At 40.0% G+C, this 13,355-nt stretch overlaps 1 protein-coding gene across 1 annotated transcript in view; it reads left to right on the forward strand.

Moving 5' to 3' along the window:
- Positions 1–2,700: 2,700 nt before the first annotated feature.
- Positions 2,701–13,355, forward strand: part of LOC111147053 (transmembrane 9 superfamily member 2) — a 59,215-nt gene continuing 48,560 nt past the window's right edge. Inside the window, exon 1 of the mRNA XM_022502920.1 lies at positions 2,701–3,077. Within this exon, the coding sequence (XP_022358628.1) occupies positions 2,907–3,077 (171 nt within the window). The 5' untranslated portion in view covers positions 2,701–2,906. The remainder of the gene's footprint in view (positions 3,078–13,355) is intronic.

A 13,355-nucleotide genomic window follows, 5' to 3' on the forward strand; every position in this document is an offset into this window, starting at 1 on the left:
TTGGAACTGGAATCCCCAGAATTTCTGCACGACAGAGTCCAAGGAAGAGTTACACTGAAAGCAGGTACTCGATTCTGCAGCCCGGGCGAGGGGGTGGGGCGATCTCTCTAAGCCACGCCCCGAGCACGGCGCTGACACCCGAGGCAGGTAACCAAGGGAACCCCGGGTAAAGGCGTTTCCGGGAGAGGCCGGAGCCGGAAATAAGGGGTCCGCTGCACCCCGCGGCCGAGCCCCGCCCCCTATCCTCCCACAGGGCCGGGCCGCGAGGGATGACGTGTCTGAACTCTGGAGGCGGAAGCAGGGAGGAGGTCGCCGAGGTAGGAGGGGAGGAACCGCCTGCAGGCCTTGCGCATGCGCCTTCCGCGCTCTAGTCAGACAGGTTTGCGACTGGAGTCCGGAGACCATATATCGAGGAGGACTCCACTTCTCCGGGTTTTTGGTGATGCTGAGTTATGGGGGTTAAAGTGGCGGCGGGGTTTGGAGCAAGGGAGGTTGGGGACCTTGAACCCCCAGACTGCTGAGGTCTCAGCCTCAATGAGTAGCTGATTGGCTGTGGGCAGTCAACCCCCTTTGTTCTATAAAAGGTTAAATGTATCTGGGAAAACTTAGGTTTATTTCAGCTCTGAAAGTCTGCGATTGTAAATTCAGATTTAGAATTTCTGTGGTCGGCCAATTCTAGTCCTGTAGTGCTTTCCAGGTACTTGCTCCTCTGATCTCCTTTATGGGCCACACGCTGCTCTAGACTCTGGGGATGTAGAGATGTAGGATGCAGAGGCAAAGTCCTTACTCCCACAGAGTTTACGTAAAAACGGGGAGTGAGACTGTAAACATAACCACATTAATTCCAGGTAGTGACAAGCAGCGTGGGGTGTCGGGTTTAAGCAGAATGGTTTTGAGGGACTTAAAGATTTTATAAAGATCACTCTTGGCAAGAGTGGAAATTGAAAGGCAGTAAGTAGTTCAGGAGATCTAAGATTTTGGCTTGGACTAGAGTGCGGCTGGAAAGGAGTTAGTCTTGTTCAGCCCCAGCGAGCAGAACTTGTTGGACTGTAGGTTGAGAGTGAGAGAAGGAGACATTTAGATTATCTTCCAGGTTTGGGTTCTTGGGCAAGGGGCAGCGGTGCCGTTTCCTGAGATGGGGAAAACTGGGCAAAGAAGGGTTAGCGGTGGGCAGTGAGATAGTGAAGGCCAAGGAAAAATAAAAGATAGTTAACAAAAATGTTATTTTTCCTTCCCTCTCCTTTCTAAATGGAGACCATCTGCTTCCTCTTATGTTGGAAATTTCTGTAACTTCAAGTACAGAATAAACCCTTCTCCCTAGGTCAAAGTGGATGTTCAACAGATTAATGTTAATTAAATTGCTGGAGGAAGAGGGTTCAGAGAGGAAGAATGGCCACACACATGCCCTTTCTAGCTTGGCTTTTGTTGTAAAAATGCTGCGATTTCTCTGTGCCAAGCAGTGTGCTGAGCACTTAACATACTTTTTTTTTTTTTTTTTTTTTTTAAATTTTCACAACCTTAAGAAGACGGACATTCTTTCCCCTCCCTCTTCTTTCCAGTTCTACTACCGCGGACTTGATTGATTAATTTGCTCGAGGTCATATTAACTAGATAGTAGTTGCAAGTATTTTATCCTTCATTGTTCTGATTACTCCACAGTACGGAAGAGTGGTTCTTAAACCTTTTTTGTAGAGTCATAGATCCCTTTGAAAATTCAATTAGCGTTGTAAACTCCAGGGGAGGAAACGTGCAAACCCACAAGAATTTAGATAGAATTGCATGGGGCTCCACTTTCCTTAATTACTCGTTTAGCAAATTTGCCCATTCTTGAGCAGGAAGTACTCCCAGGTTTTGATTCCTTGCTGTATAGTCCAAGTGGATGCATTCTTACAAAGTATTCTTTCTAAAGCTCCACTGAATTGACTTTATGCCATCAAAAGCAAGTTACTCCTTGAAAAGCACTCAGGAAATTCATTCACACTAACACAAATACAAATGCCTAAGTGCACGTACAAACACGGTCATCGCGTCATTTCAATAAGGAAAGTGGCAGAAACGTGCTCAAAGGGGACCATACCAGATTGGTATTTCACGAGAACTGCTTTCGTCACTGAACCCTTGCCTGTCTTCCTTTGCAAAGAAATGTCAACATTATATTTCCGCTTGCCTACTCCCGCTTTTCTCCCCACCCCACTTTCACTCATCCTCAAAGAGATCTTGTTTATTCTGTGCAATCACCGTGTCGCTCAAGAATGTCCCATGGTATCCAATACTTGGAACCCATCCGTGAAAACACCTGAGTATTTGATACTTTCTGGCTAGTTCTTTCCCCTTTTTTTCCGTATCCTGATCCCAACCAGGTGTCTCCCGAACTTCCCGTCGCCGACGCCGCTTCCATCAGCAGGTACTTTGTGGAACACCAACTCTGTAACAAGGGTCGAAGTGCTGCGGGCAGTGTGGGGAGGAAACCTCACGGTTGTTATGGAAACCTGAACCAAAGAGACAAGCTGAGGGCGCCAGCCTGGCGGTGGGATGCTCCCCGACGCCCTCAGGGAACTCTAAATCGAATTTGGAACCCGACCGCGAACGCGGAAGCAGGGAACCACCTAGTCGGCCGGCTGAAAACCTGGAGAGTGGATTTCCTCCACGCTCCCTCCCGGAAACTCCTCCCCGGGGCTAGCGGCCCCTCTCACTGAGCATGTGCAGGCGGCTTTGCGCATGCTCTGTCGAGCTCCGCTTCGGTTTCTGTTGCGGGACCCGCGGTGTCTCCTAGCGCAACCGGAACTGTCGGTGGCTGAGCCGTCCTTCCTCAGCTGCCGCGGTCTTGTAGTCGTCTCCAAGGCTCCCCGTCCCTCCTTCCCTCTTCAGCCCTTCGGCTCGGCTGCCCTTTCCCCGAAACAGCAGTCATGAGCGCGAGGCTGCCGGCGTTGTCGCAACCTCGGTGGCCGGGGCCGCTGCTGCTGGTGCTGCTCCTGCTGGAGGCGGCCCCAGGCCCGCGTCCGGGCTCCGCCTTCTACCTCCCCGGCCTGGCGCCCGTCAACTTCTGCGAAGAAGAAAAAAAGAGTGACGAGTGTAAGGTGGGTGAGGCCTGGCGGACCTTGAGTGCTCTAACCGAAGGGGAGCCTCCGCTTACCCAGGGAGCTGAGGTCCGAGAGGAAGGGGGCGTAGCTGGGGTAGGTCTGGTGTCCCGAGAAGTGCTTGGGTTCGGCCCGGCCGTGAGTCGGAGGTTCTGGAACGGCCTTTGAGGGTAGATTCTGCGGGACTCGGTGGGCTTCAGGCTCGCCTCCCGTCTAGAGGTCCGGGTAGCACGAGCAGCTGTATTTAGTTTGCCTGGAAACAGGGACTTTGTATGTATGGCGCTCTGTTGGAGTTGGGTGCATGCAGGTCAGCAAGCATTCCACGGGTGCATGTTCGCTCACAGCCCTATGTCACGCACTCCGAGAAGTGGACGACCAGGTCTTCCAGTTACTTTTTATTTAATTGCTTCCCGTCTTATTCTACTTTCTTGGAACTCCTGGTTGGTTTTGAGAGCTTGTTTCTTTCTAGGACATTGGTATTTTAGCTTAAGGCTTAGCAGTTCGTTCCTTATTTGTGAATTACAACAGCCAGAACCGCATAAACTGCATTGGTTAAAAAAAAAAAAAGAAAGAAAGAAAAATTGCTGTAATAGTTGAGACCGTTAATTTCTATCTTTTAAGTTAAGATTTTTTTTTTTAACATGCAAAAAATGCACAAGATCCCACCGGTTAGTTTTTCAGAGAGTGTTTTAAACACTGAAAAAGAGCAGATGACAGGAGAAACGCGTTTTCTTCCTAGGGCACATTTTGAAAACTGGTCTCTTATAATCTTCACACGCAAGGTTTTCAGTTTAACTGCTAGTTAAGAGTCATAAGTCACTTGCTTTTAGGTTATTCGATACAGAGCATCATGATTTACGTAATTATTTTAAGTTGCTAACACTTAGCATTGGGGCGTAAGGATCTCTTTGAAACCATTAATAATTTTAACAATTCAAATAATCGTTCGGCAAACTTTTACAGTCTATAAATAGGTTTATTTACTAAGTTTGATTTATTTTTAAAGGCTGGTGTTTATTTTATTACTGCTAGCTTTACTGTAGCTATGAATTACAGGCTTATTTTAGAGCATTAAATAAGCTATTAAATTTTTCATAGCATTTTACAGTTTGTTTTAAAATCTTGGATCTCTCAAAATGTCTAAGGATCTTTAAGGTTTACTCAAGTCAGCAGTTACCACTTGCATGCTGTAACTCTCGTACCCTGCAATGCAAGAAGCTTTCACTCTTTGAGAGATATGATTGAAAGAATATATAGTGCTTACAAGTGGAAGAGAGAGCTGATCTTGAAAGCACACTGGTTTTTCTGTTAAATATTTTAGTAACCAACCTTTAAAACCTAGTGTTTTGTCTTTAAATTTAAATTTAACGACAACCTTGTATTGTATTCCTGGTGCCTTAGAGACAAAAAAATGTATCCCCGTCTTCTAGGGACCTCAAAGTAAAGGACATAAGCTTATGAACAGATTACTGAAATCTGATACGTTATAAAAGATGTATGTCCAAAGTGCTTTAAAACACAAATGAGGAAACATCTGTGGATTGAAGTCTTTAGGGGAAAGCTGCAGAAAGGAAGTAACATTTGGAATGGACTTTGGAAAAATGAATGTTTTCCAAAGAGGTGATCCGCCTCTTAGATGATTTTTGGTTTCTCAACAGGGCCTTTAAGTAGCTACTTTTAAGTTAACTTATGGTTAATTTGGGGGAGTCCTTTGGGATTTTTAATTTTCAAAGCTATAGAGATAAAACAGCAAGGCAAAACGTTTTTTTCTGAAATGTTTGGATTTCATCTTTGTTATTAGCTGCTCTCACCTCTTGGTCAATGGAAACAACTCCTAGAAGAGCAGAAAGGTGTACCTTTAGCATTTTTTTCCTACAATTTGACTAACTGGGATAGAAAATTTAAAGTAAACTTTAGTGTATCTTGTTGCCTCTCAAGAGAAGAAAAACAGTAGTAAATAGTTCAAATTTTCATTACTTCAGTCAGGGTGTTAATTTTTTCCTCATACTTCGTATTTAAGGAGGACAGTCATGTATATACTGTTCAGAAGAGCTGAAGGGAATTATTTTTAAACTAAATAATGAAAAATAAAATGTTATGAATGGGAAAAATTTCCAGAAGCTACTGTTAGCATAGGAAATCAGGAGTTGGATGAATTGGGTAGGATACTGATACTGTTTCCATCAGTTTTTCCATCTGTAAGATAGGGATAATCCTATTTGCTTATTATTTACTCCCCTTGAAAAGTGTTTTTTGCATTTATTAGCGAAGAAGCACAATATTTGTCAGTTGTGATATTATAAAACATTAGTATAGAGATAAAACAAGTATGTCGTCAGCAGTATAATTTTTATAATGTAAGCATTACATGTACAGTGTCCTGCATTTAGCTCACTATGTATATTATTGAAAGACAATCAAAAGAACCCTGAGGATTTGGTCATTTTCTCCTCTCCAAATTATTTTATGTCCAAATTATTGGCAGAGAAATAGGAGTCCATTAAACATAAAATACTATTTATATTGCTCTAACTTCTGATTTATGATATTTATTAGCCTTTGTAAATACTGTGACTGTGTTTTGTGGGTTCCTTTTTTTCTTAAACTTAATATCACTACAGGCACATGATTTGAATATCAACGTAGTGCACATTCTCACTGGTTTTTATTGGCCATATAGTATTCTATTACTGTACTGTGGTTTGTTTAACTGCATATAGGCAGTTTCTTGCCTATAAGCATTGAGATTGGTCCCAGTTTTTTTCTGTTATGAATAATTTTGCTAGAATGTATTTAGCAGGAATTACTTACATATTCCCAAATATAAAATTGCTAGGTCGGAGGCAAGAAGCAGTTTTATAGCTCTATTTAATATTGCCAAGCTTCTTTCAAAAAAGATAGGTTTGGGGGGAAAAAAAAGCTAGGCTTGATTTATAATGCCTTAAGCTATATGATACCCTGTGTCTCCACAGTATTTTATAATTTTTATTGTTTTAATAGCTATGTGGTGGTATGGAAAACATTAACAGTTTATTATTTTTGTTGCTATTAAGGTTTCTCTTTTAATTTTTTTCTGTTATCTATCTTGTGTTATTAGTTTTTGAAACCATAGTAATAAAAGGATTGAACTGTGGTGGTGTTTTCCTCTAGAATCCATTTAACTTCCTTAAAATCAAGGGACAGTATGTTGACTGCAATAAATAGAATAAAGCCCTGATTAGAAGTTAATAGATCTTCACAGAGTAAAATGTGCAGTTCTGATCTACCTTATAAGAGTTTTGATCGTGGGGCGCCTGGGTGGCTCAGTGGGTTAAAGCCTCTGCCTTTGGCTCAGGTCATGATCCCAGGGTCCTGGGATCGAGCCCCACATCGGGCTCTCTGCTCAGCAGAGAGCCTGCTTCTCTCTCTCTCTCTTTCTCTCTGCCTGCCTCTCTGCCTACCTGTGATCTCTGTCTAATAAATAAATAAAAAATCTTTAAAAAAAAAAAGAGTTTTGATCGTTTCAGTTAGCGGCTGAATGCTGTTAGCTTTAGACTGGTCTGCAGTGTGCTGAGTGGCATCGTGGTGGCGAATAGCTGATTGGTGCGTTACCGTTGCTGCCTTTAACTTTCAATTAATTGTTGGCTTGTCAACATGAATTCAGATCTAACAACTAAACTCTCCAGAACATCCGCCACTTTTTTACTGTTTGGTGTATAGATTGTGTTCTTGGATGAAAGATTAAGAATTTCTTTATGGGGGCACCTGGGTGGCTCAGTCGTTAAGCGTCTGCCTTCGGCTCAGGTCCTGATCCCGGGGTCCTGGGATCAAACCTGCATCAGACTCCCTGCTCAGTGGGAAGCCTGCTTCTCCCCCTCCCACTCCCCCTGCTTGTGTTCCCTCTCCTCGCTGTCTCTCTCTGTCAAATAAATAAAATGAAACCTTAAAAAAAAAAAAAATTCTTTCCTGTCCAGTAAGGAAAAATGACAAGATACACCCCTGGTGTTTAAAAAAATGTTTAAATGAGGGACTCCTGGGTGGCTCAGTTGGTTAAGCAGCTGACTTCGGCTCAGGTCATGATCCCAGCGTCCTGGGATCGAGTCCCACATCGGGCTCCTTGCTCGGCGGGGAGCCTGCTTCTCCCTCTGCCTCTGCCTGCCATTCTGTCTGCCTGTGCTCATTCTCTCTCCCTCTCTCTCTCTGACAAATAAATAAGTTAAAAAAAAATGTTTAAATGAATGTATAACAATTTTTTAATAAAAAGGAAACTTAATCAGAATCATACTTTTTAAAAAATTGTATAGTTGACACACAATGTTACATTAGTTTTAGGTGTGCAACATAGTAATTGGACAACTTTACAACTCTCACACAACACTATTACAATGGTATTGACTATGTTCTCTATGCTGTACTTTTCATCCCTGTAACTTATTCATTCCATAACTGAAAGCCTGTGCCTTCCACTCCCCTTCATCCATTTTGTCCAACACCATATCCCTTTCCCCTCTGGCAACCACCAATTTGGTTTTTTTTTTTTATTTATGGATCTGTTTCTGCTCTTTTTGTTGTTGTTTATTCCTTTGTTTTGCTTTTTAGATTACACATAATGAATGAAATCATGCAATGTTTATCTTTGTCTGACTTCACTTACCCTCTTAGTATCATACACTCTAGGTTCATCTGTAGTGTTGCAGATGGCAAGCTCTTACTCTTATGGCTGAGTAGTATTTCTGTTTGTGTGTGTGCGCGTGTGTTTACCACATTTTCTTTGTCCATCTGTCAGTGGACACTTAGGTTGCTTCCATATCTTGGCTATTGTAAATAATGCTACAATAAACATAGAGTGCATATGTATTTTCAAATTAGCATTTTCATTTTCTTTGGGTAAATGCCCAGTAGTGAAATTACTGGATTGTATGGTATTTTCATTTTTGGAGGAACCTCTCTCGTGTTTTCCACAGTGGCTGCACCAGTTTATATTCCCACAACAGTGCACAAGGGTTCCTTTTTCTCCACATCCTTGCCAACACTTGTTTCTTGTCTTCTTGATTTTAGCCATTCCAACAGGTGTGAGGTGGTATCTCATTGTGGTTTTGATTGCATTTCCCTGATGCGGAGTGATGTGGAGCATCTTTTTGTGTGTCTGTTGGCCATCTGGATATCTTTGGAAAAACGTCTATTCAGGTCCTTTGGCCATTTTTTAATGGGGTTATTTTGTTTTTTAGTATTACATTGTATGATGTCCTTTTTTCTTTTTAAAATAAGGAAAGAGCAAGTGCAAGCGTGAGCCGGGGCGATGGGGGGTTAGACAGGGAGAAGCACACTCCCTGCTGAGCAGGGAGCTTGATGGGGGAATCGATCCAGGACCCTGGGATCATCACTTCAGCCGAAGGCAGACGATTAATGACTGAGCCACCCATACACCCTATGAGTCTTTATTTATTTTGGATATTAACCCTTTATCGGATCTGTCTTCTCCCATTCAGTAGGTTTTCTTTTCATTTCGTTGATGGTTTCTTTTGCTGTGCAGAAGTTTTTTAGTTCAGTGTAGTCCCATTAGGTTTTTTTTGCTTTTGTTTCCCTTGCCTGAGGAAACATAACCGTAAATATATTGCTAAGGCTGATGTCAGAGAGATCACTGCCTGTGTTTTCTTCTAGTTTTGTGGTTTCAGGTCTCACATTTAAATCTTTAATCTATTTTGAGTTTCTTTTTATGTATGGTACAAGAAAGTGGTCCAGTCTTACAAGCACCATTTATTAAAGAGACTGTCTTTTCCCCGTTGTAAATTCCTGCCTCCTTTGTTGTAGATTAATTCACCATATAGGTGTGGGTTAATTTCTGAGGTCTCCATCCTATTGCATTGATCTGTGTGTCTGTTTTTGTCCCAGGATCATATTGTTTTGATTACTATAGCTTTGTAGTATATCTTGAAATCTGGGATTGTTGAATCCTTCAGCTTTGTGCTTTCTCCAGATTACTTTGGCTCTTCAGGGTCTTTTGTGGTTCCATATGAATTTAAGGTTTTTTTGTTCTAGTTCTGTAAAAATTACTAATGGTTTTTTGGTAGGTGTTACGTTGAATCTCTAGGTTGCTTTAGGTGATATGGACTTTTTAACAATATTCTTCTAATCCATGAGCATGATATATCACTACCATTTGTTTGTGTCCTCTTCGGTTTCTTTTATCAGTGCTCCATAGTGTTCAGAGTGTAAGTCTTTCACATCCTTTGTTAGGATTATTTCTAGGTATTTTATTCTTTGGGGTATAATTTGTAAATGGCATTGTTTTCTTAATTTTCTTTCTGCTACTTCGTTATTAGTGAATAGAAAAGTGACAGATTTCTGTATATTGTGTCCTGCAACTTTACTGAATTCATTTATTATTTCTAATAGTATTTTGGTGGAGTCCATAAGGCTTTAGGTATAGTATCATGTCATCCATTATAGTGACAGTATTACCAAAGTAGTACTTTTAAATGTTCTTTCTTGGTAATTATGTTTAGAAATGTTTAATAAATTATGTGTCTGTTATTTTGGGAGCAGTTGCCTCTAAATATGGAAAAAGTAAAATTTAAGAAAACCCATTTCTAAATACTGCTTTGAACAGTGTATTTTACTTGTTTTAATTTGACCATAGATATAGTGTGAAGATTTTGAAATATGTACAAAAATACAATTACATTTGAACTTATTGATAGAAGAGATATATTTACTTAAGTGGTGTTTAGTTTCACATTACCAGAGTTTTCTCTGGAATAAGAGATTGAGTCTTAGCTTCTGGAAACTAATCAGTGTGTGTGGGTTACTGATAATGTTTCAAATATGAAATTTGGCATTGGAATGACTTTAACGATGATAAATTTACATTCCAACAATTGTTTTATTTTGCTGTGAAAAAAAGTACGTGGAGCTTAGAAAGTTCGCTTTCAGAAATGAAATTTTTTGAATAAAATTATTTTAAAACTGAGATTGTTCATGATAGTGGATCTGAGAGTTAGGATTGGGAAAGCAAGCAAGGTCAATATGGATAAAATACTGTCCTGCTGCTGTTGGCTGTCCACAAATGGAAGCCCTTCCAAAGGTGTATTTTTGAACATCTGAAACAGAGCCATGGACATGTGCTTTATGCCTCCCACACATAAATTCTAGAGACTGGTCTGTGCTCTGTGGGCCTTAGAGTCCAGTTCTTGAAGCTCTTAATTCTTACTCATCTTTGTACTTTTTAAATCAATTGTCCGCTTAGTAAGTGTCGTAGTGAATCATAGTTACTTCACATGTGCTCTATTAGGTTACAAGGTCTTCCTCTGTTGCCATTAAAATTAACTGAGTATGGATGAAAGGCTTTGGAGGAACCTTTTTAAATATATTTTCTTTGCCCTTATTCTCAACTTTCAAACCTATTTATCTCCTGTGCTAATAATGATAATAAGACTGCAGTTTATGTACCTTGTGGGTGCCTTAGCTAAGCCTCAGAACAATCCTGTTATGTGTCACTTGGGAAACTGAAGCTGAATGAGACGTAGTCACTCTCTCAAGTGTGTGTACCGGTAAGTGGTGACGCAGAGATGCAGGTTCCAGAGTGCCTGATTCTGAAGGCTGAGCTTGTCATACCCCATTGGGGTACTGCTGTGTCTTCCGTTGTGCATACTCTCTGCCTCTTCTGCCTCACCCTGGAGGTCCCTGGCTGCTGGTGATCCTTCACGTCCACAATTGGTACAGTTTTAACCTTTGTAACCGATTTTTAAGTAGTCAGATTTTTTTTTATTAACATATAATGTATTACTTGCTTCAGGGGTGCAGCGCTGTGAATCCTCAGTCTTACACAATTCACAGCACTCACCATAGCACATACCTTCCCCAATAAGTAGTCAGATTTTATATTTATTCCTTTCTTTGATACAATCTGAAGTTGAAATTTTGTTTTTCATTGAGATGGGGATAGAAGGAAGAACCTAAGTATCCTGGAGATCAGCTTCTGGGCATTGCTGGTCAGATAACTTAGAGTTCATGAGCATCCATTTATGAGTTCCCAGCATTTCCGTTGGGATTGTTTTATTGTGTCTGAGTTAAGATTTCCTTCTTCGGAATTTTTCCCACAGTAGACTTCTCCAGTATATTAAGCAGTTGAAATGTCCATAGTTTTCCTTTTCTATGGCTGTGCCTTAGTATCTCAGAGCCTTCTGTCACTTGCTTTGATTCTTGTTCAGAGTCACATTTCTTCTCTGTTTCTTTCTACCTCGAAAACCAGTTGTGGTTGTGGTTGGAACCAATGTGATGGCAGGTAAAGTGGAATAAAAGCAAAAACAAAGGAACAAGGAAATAGGGGGAAAATGCAGCCCTGTGGCATGGTACACATGGCTTAAAGCAGTAAAACAAAGTGTAGCTGTGACCAAAGCTGGGATCAGATGTAGAATGGGTAGGTTAGGACCAGAAAAAAAGTTGTACATCTGGGAGGAGAAGGATTTAGAAGGGAGACCATAACACTCTAAATTAAATAAACCATTTCCATAAAAAAATTTTCTTAGGGTGGGATTTAATTAGTCTTCCTTTGTGTAAATCTTGCTTTAGAATTTCCAGTCTTGCTTTAGGATTTATCTGTAACTTCCTTAAAAAGCTTAATGTTGCTAACAATTTTCCATGCTTGTAATAACTCAGTTTGGGACACTTTGAAAGCAGGAATGTGAAGTAAGTAACCTTTAAAGCTCTTTTTAGTTATGTCAGTGATATTTTGGAGTTGGCTGACTCTATTTAAGGCAGATTTCCAGAAGGAGATGTACTTAATTAATTTTAGGATGGGAAATAAAGATATTTGGTGGAAAGTGACCATAAAAACAAATATGTCCTTTTACAGCACGTTGCTATTTTAATTATAAAAAAAAAAAAAAAAAACCTAAATCCCTTGGGATTTAGTAACTACCCAAGAACTTATAAATAGCTTTGTCACTTTCTTCTTTTACTTTCTTGAATGTATGTCTTGTCTCTCCATCTGGATTAGAAATTCTTCAAAGGCAAGTGTTCATGTCTTTTGTATTATTATATCACTTCATAATGTCTAGTATTGTGGCCATTAAATAAATGTGTTGAGTGAATGATTTTCTCATGGTTGTTCAGGATTTTTTGTTCTTTGGGAATGTTTTTCAGTTTTCATGTACATTGCATATTGTTTCCTCCTACTTAATACTTATTTTGAAGTTACTTTTCCTACTCTAGAACAGCTTTCCACACTAAATTTTACTCTTTTGTCTTTATTTCGTATTGCTTTGATTTGGCTTCTGTTGTTTTTTAAAGCCCTTTCTTTTTCCAACTTTTAATTATGATGGTCTTCAAAATTCAGTAAAGTTGACGGAATAGTATAATGATCACCTATATATCCATCTAGACCTCTAGAGCCAACAATTGATTATATTTTTCCTATATGCTTTATCTGCGTATGTGTTTATATTTTTAGGGATGAATGTCATGATGTAGCATACTTTTGCCTTTCATTAAACCACATAAACTCACTAGTGGTCTCCTTTCCTTTCTCCTTCCAATTTTCAACATTTTCTCTACTGCCATATTACAAGGATCTTGTTCTTTAAAGCAGTTATTTATGTATGTATGTATGTATGTATGTATGTATGTATGTATGTATGAATGAGAGCGTGCCCGCGAACGTGTGCGCAAGTGAGTGGAGGAGGTGCAGGAGAGGGAGAGAGAATCTCAAGCAGGCTTCACAATCACACAACCCTGGGATCATGACCTGAGCTGAAACCAAGAGTCAGACGCTTAACAGAGCCACTCAGGTGTCCTTACAAGGATCTCATTCTTAAAATATCATTGAAATTTCCTTGTTTCAGTATAAGAGTTGATATTTAAAATATAGAGTATTATAAATGTAGCATATTTACTATTTACAAATACATTGTAAATTGTTCTTTTCTTTGTTAAAGATATCGTTAGTTGTAATTTGCATTCCTTAGCATGTTGTGAGACAATAATTCTTAAATTTTCAGATTTTCACAATTTAAAGGAGGAATGAAAAAGTGCTACAAAAATAGTCAGGATGAATTGAATATCCAAGGTGTGTTTTGATTAGTTCACCGAATAGTAGAAATAGGTCCATAACTTAGTGGTGATATTTTTGATGGACTGACTTTTTTGTAAAAAGTAAGTGTGGAAAAATGACAGAAGAAACAAGAAGGAAGAGAAGTAGAGGACTGAGAGCAGCAGATACTGAAAGCGATGGTAGTGGCACTTGAGTTTCCTCGCTTTTTTTTTTTTTTTTTTTTTTGAGTTAGAAGTCTAGCTTTTGAA

Source organism: Enhydra lutris, unplaced genomic scaffold (assembly GCF_002288905.1).
Source record: "Enhydra lutris kenyoni isolate GAN:26980312 unplaced genomic scaffold, ASM228890v2 scaffoldscaffold15, whole genome shotgun sequence".
Lineage (NCBI taxonomy): Eukaryota > Metazoa > Chordata > Mammalia > Carnivora > Mustelidae > Enhydra > Enhydra lutris.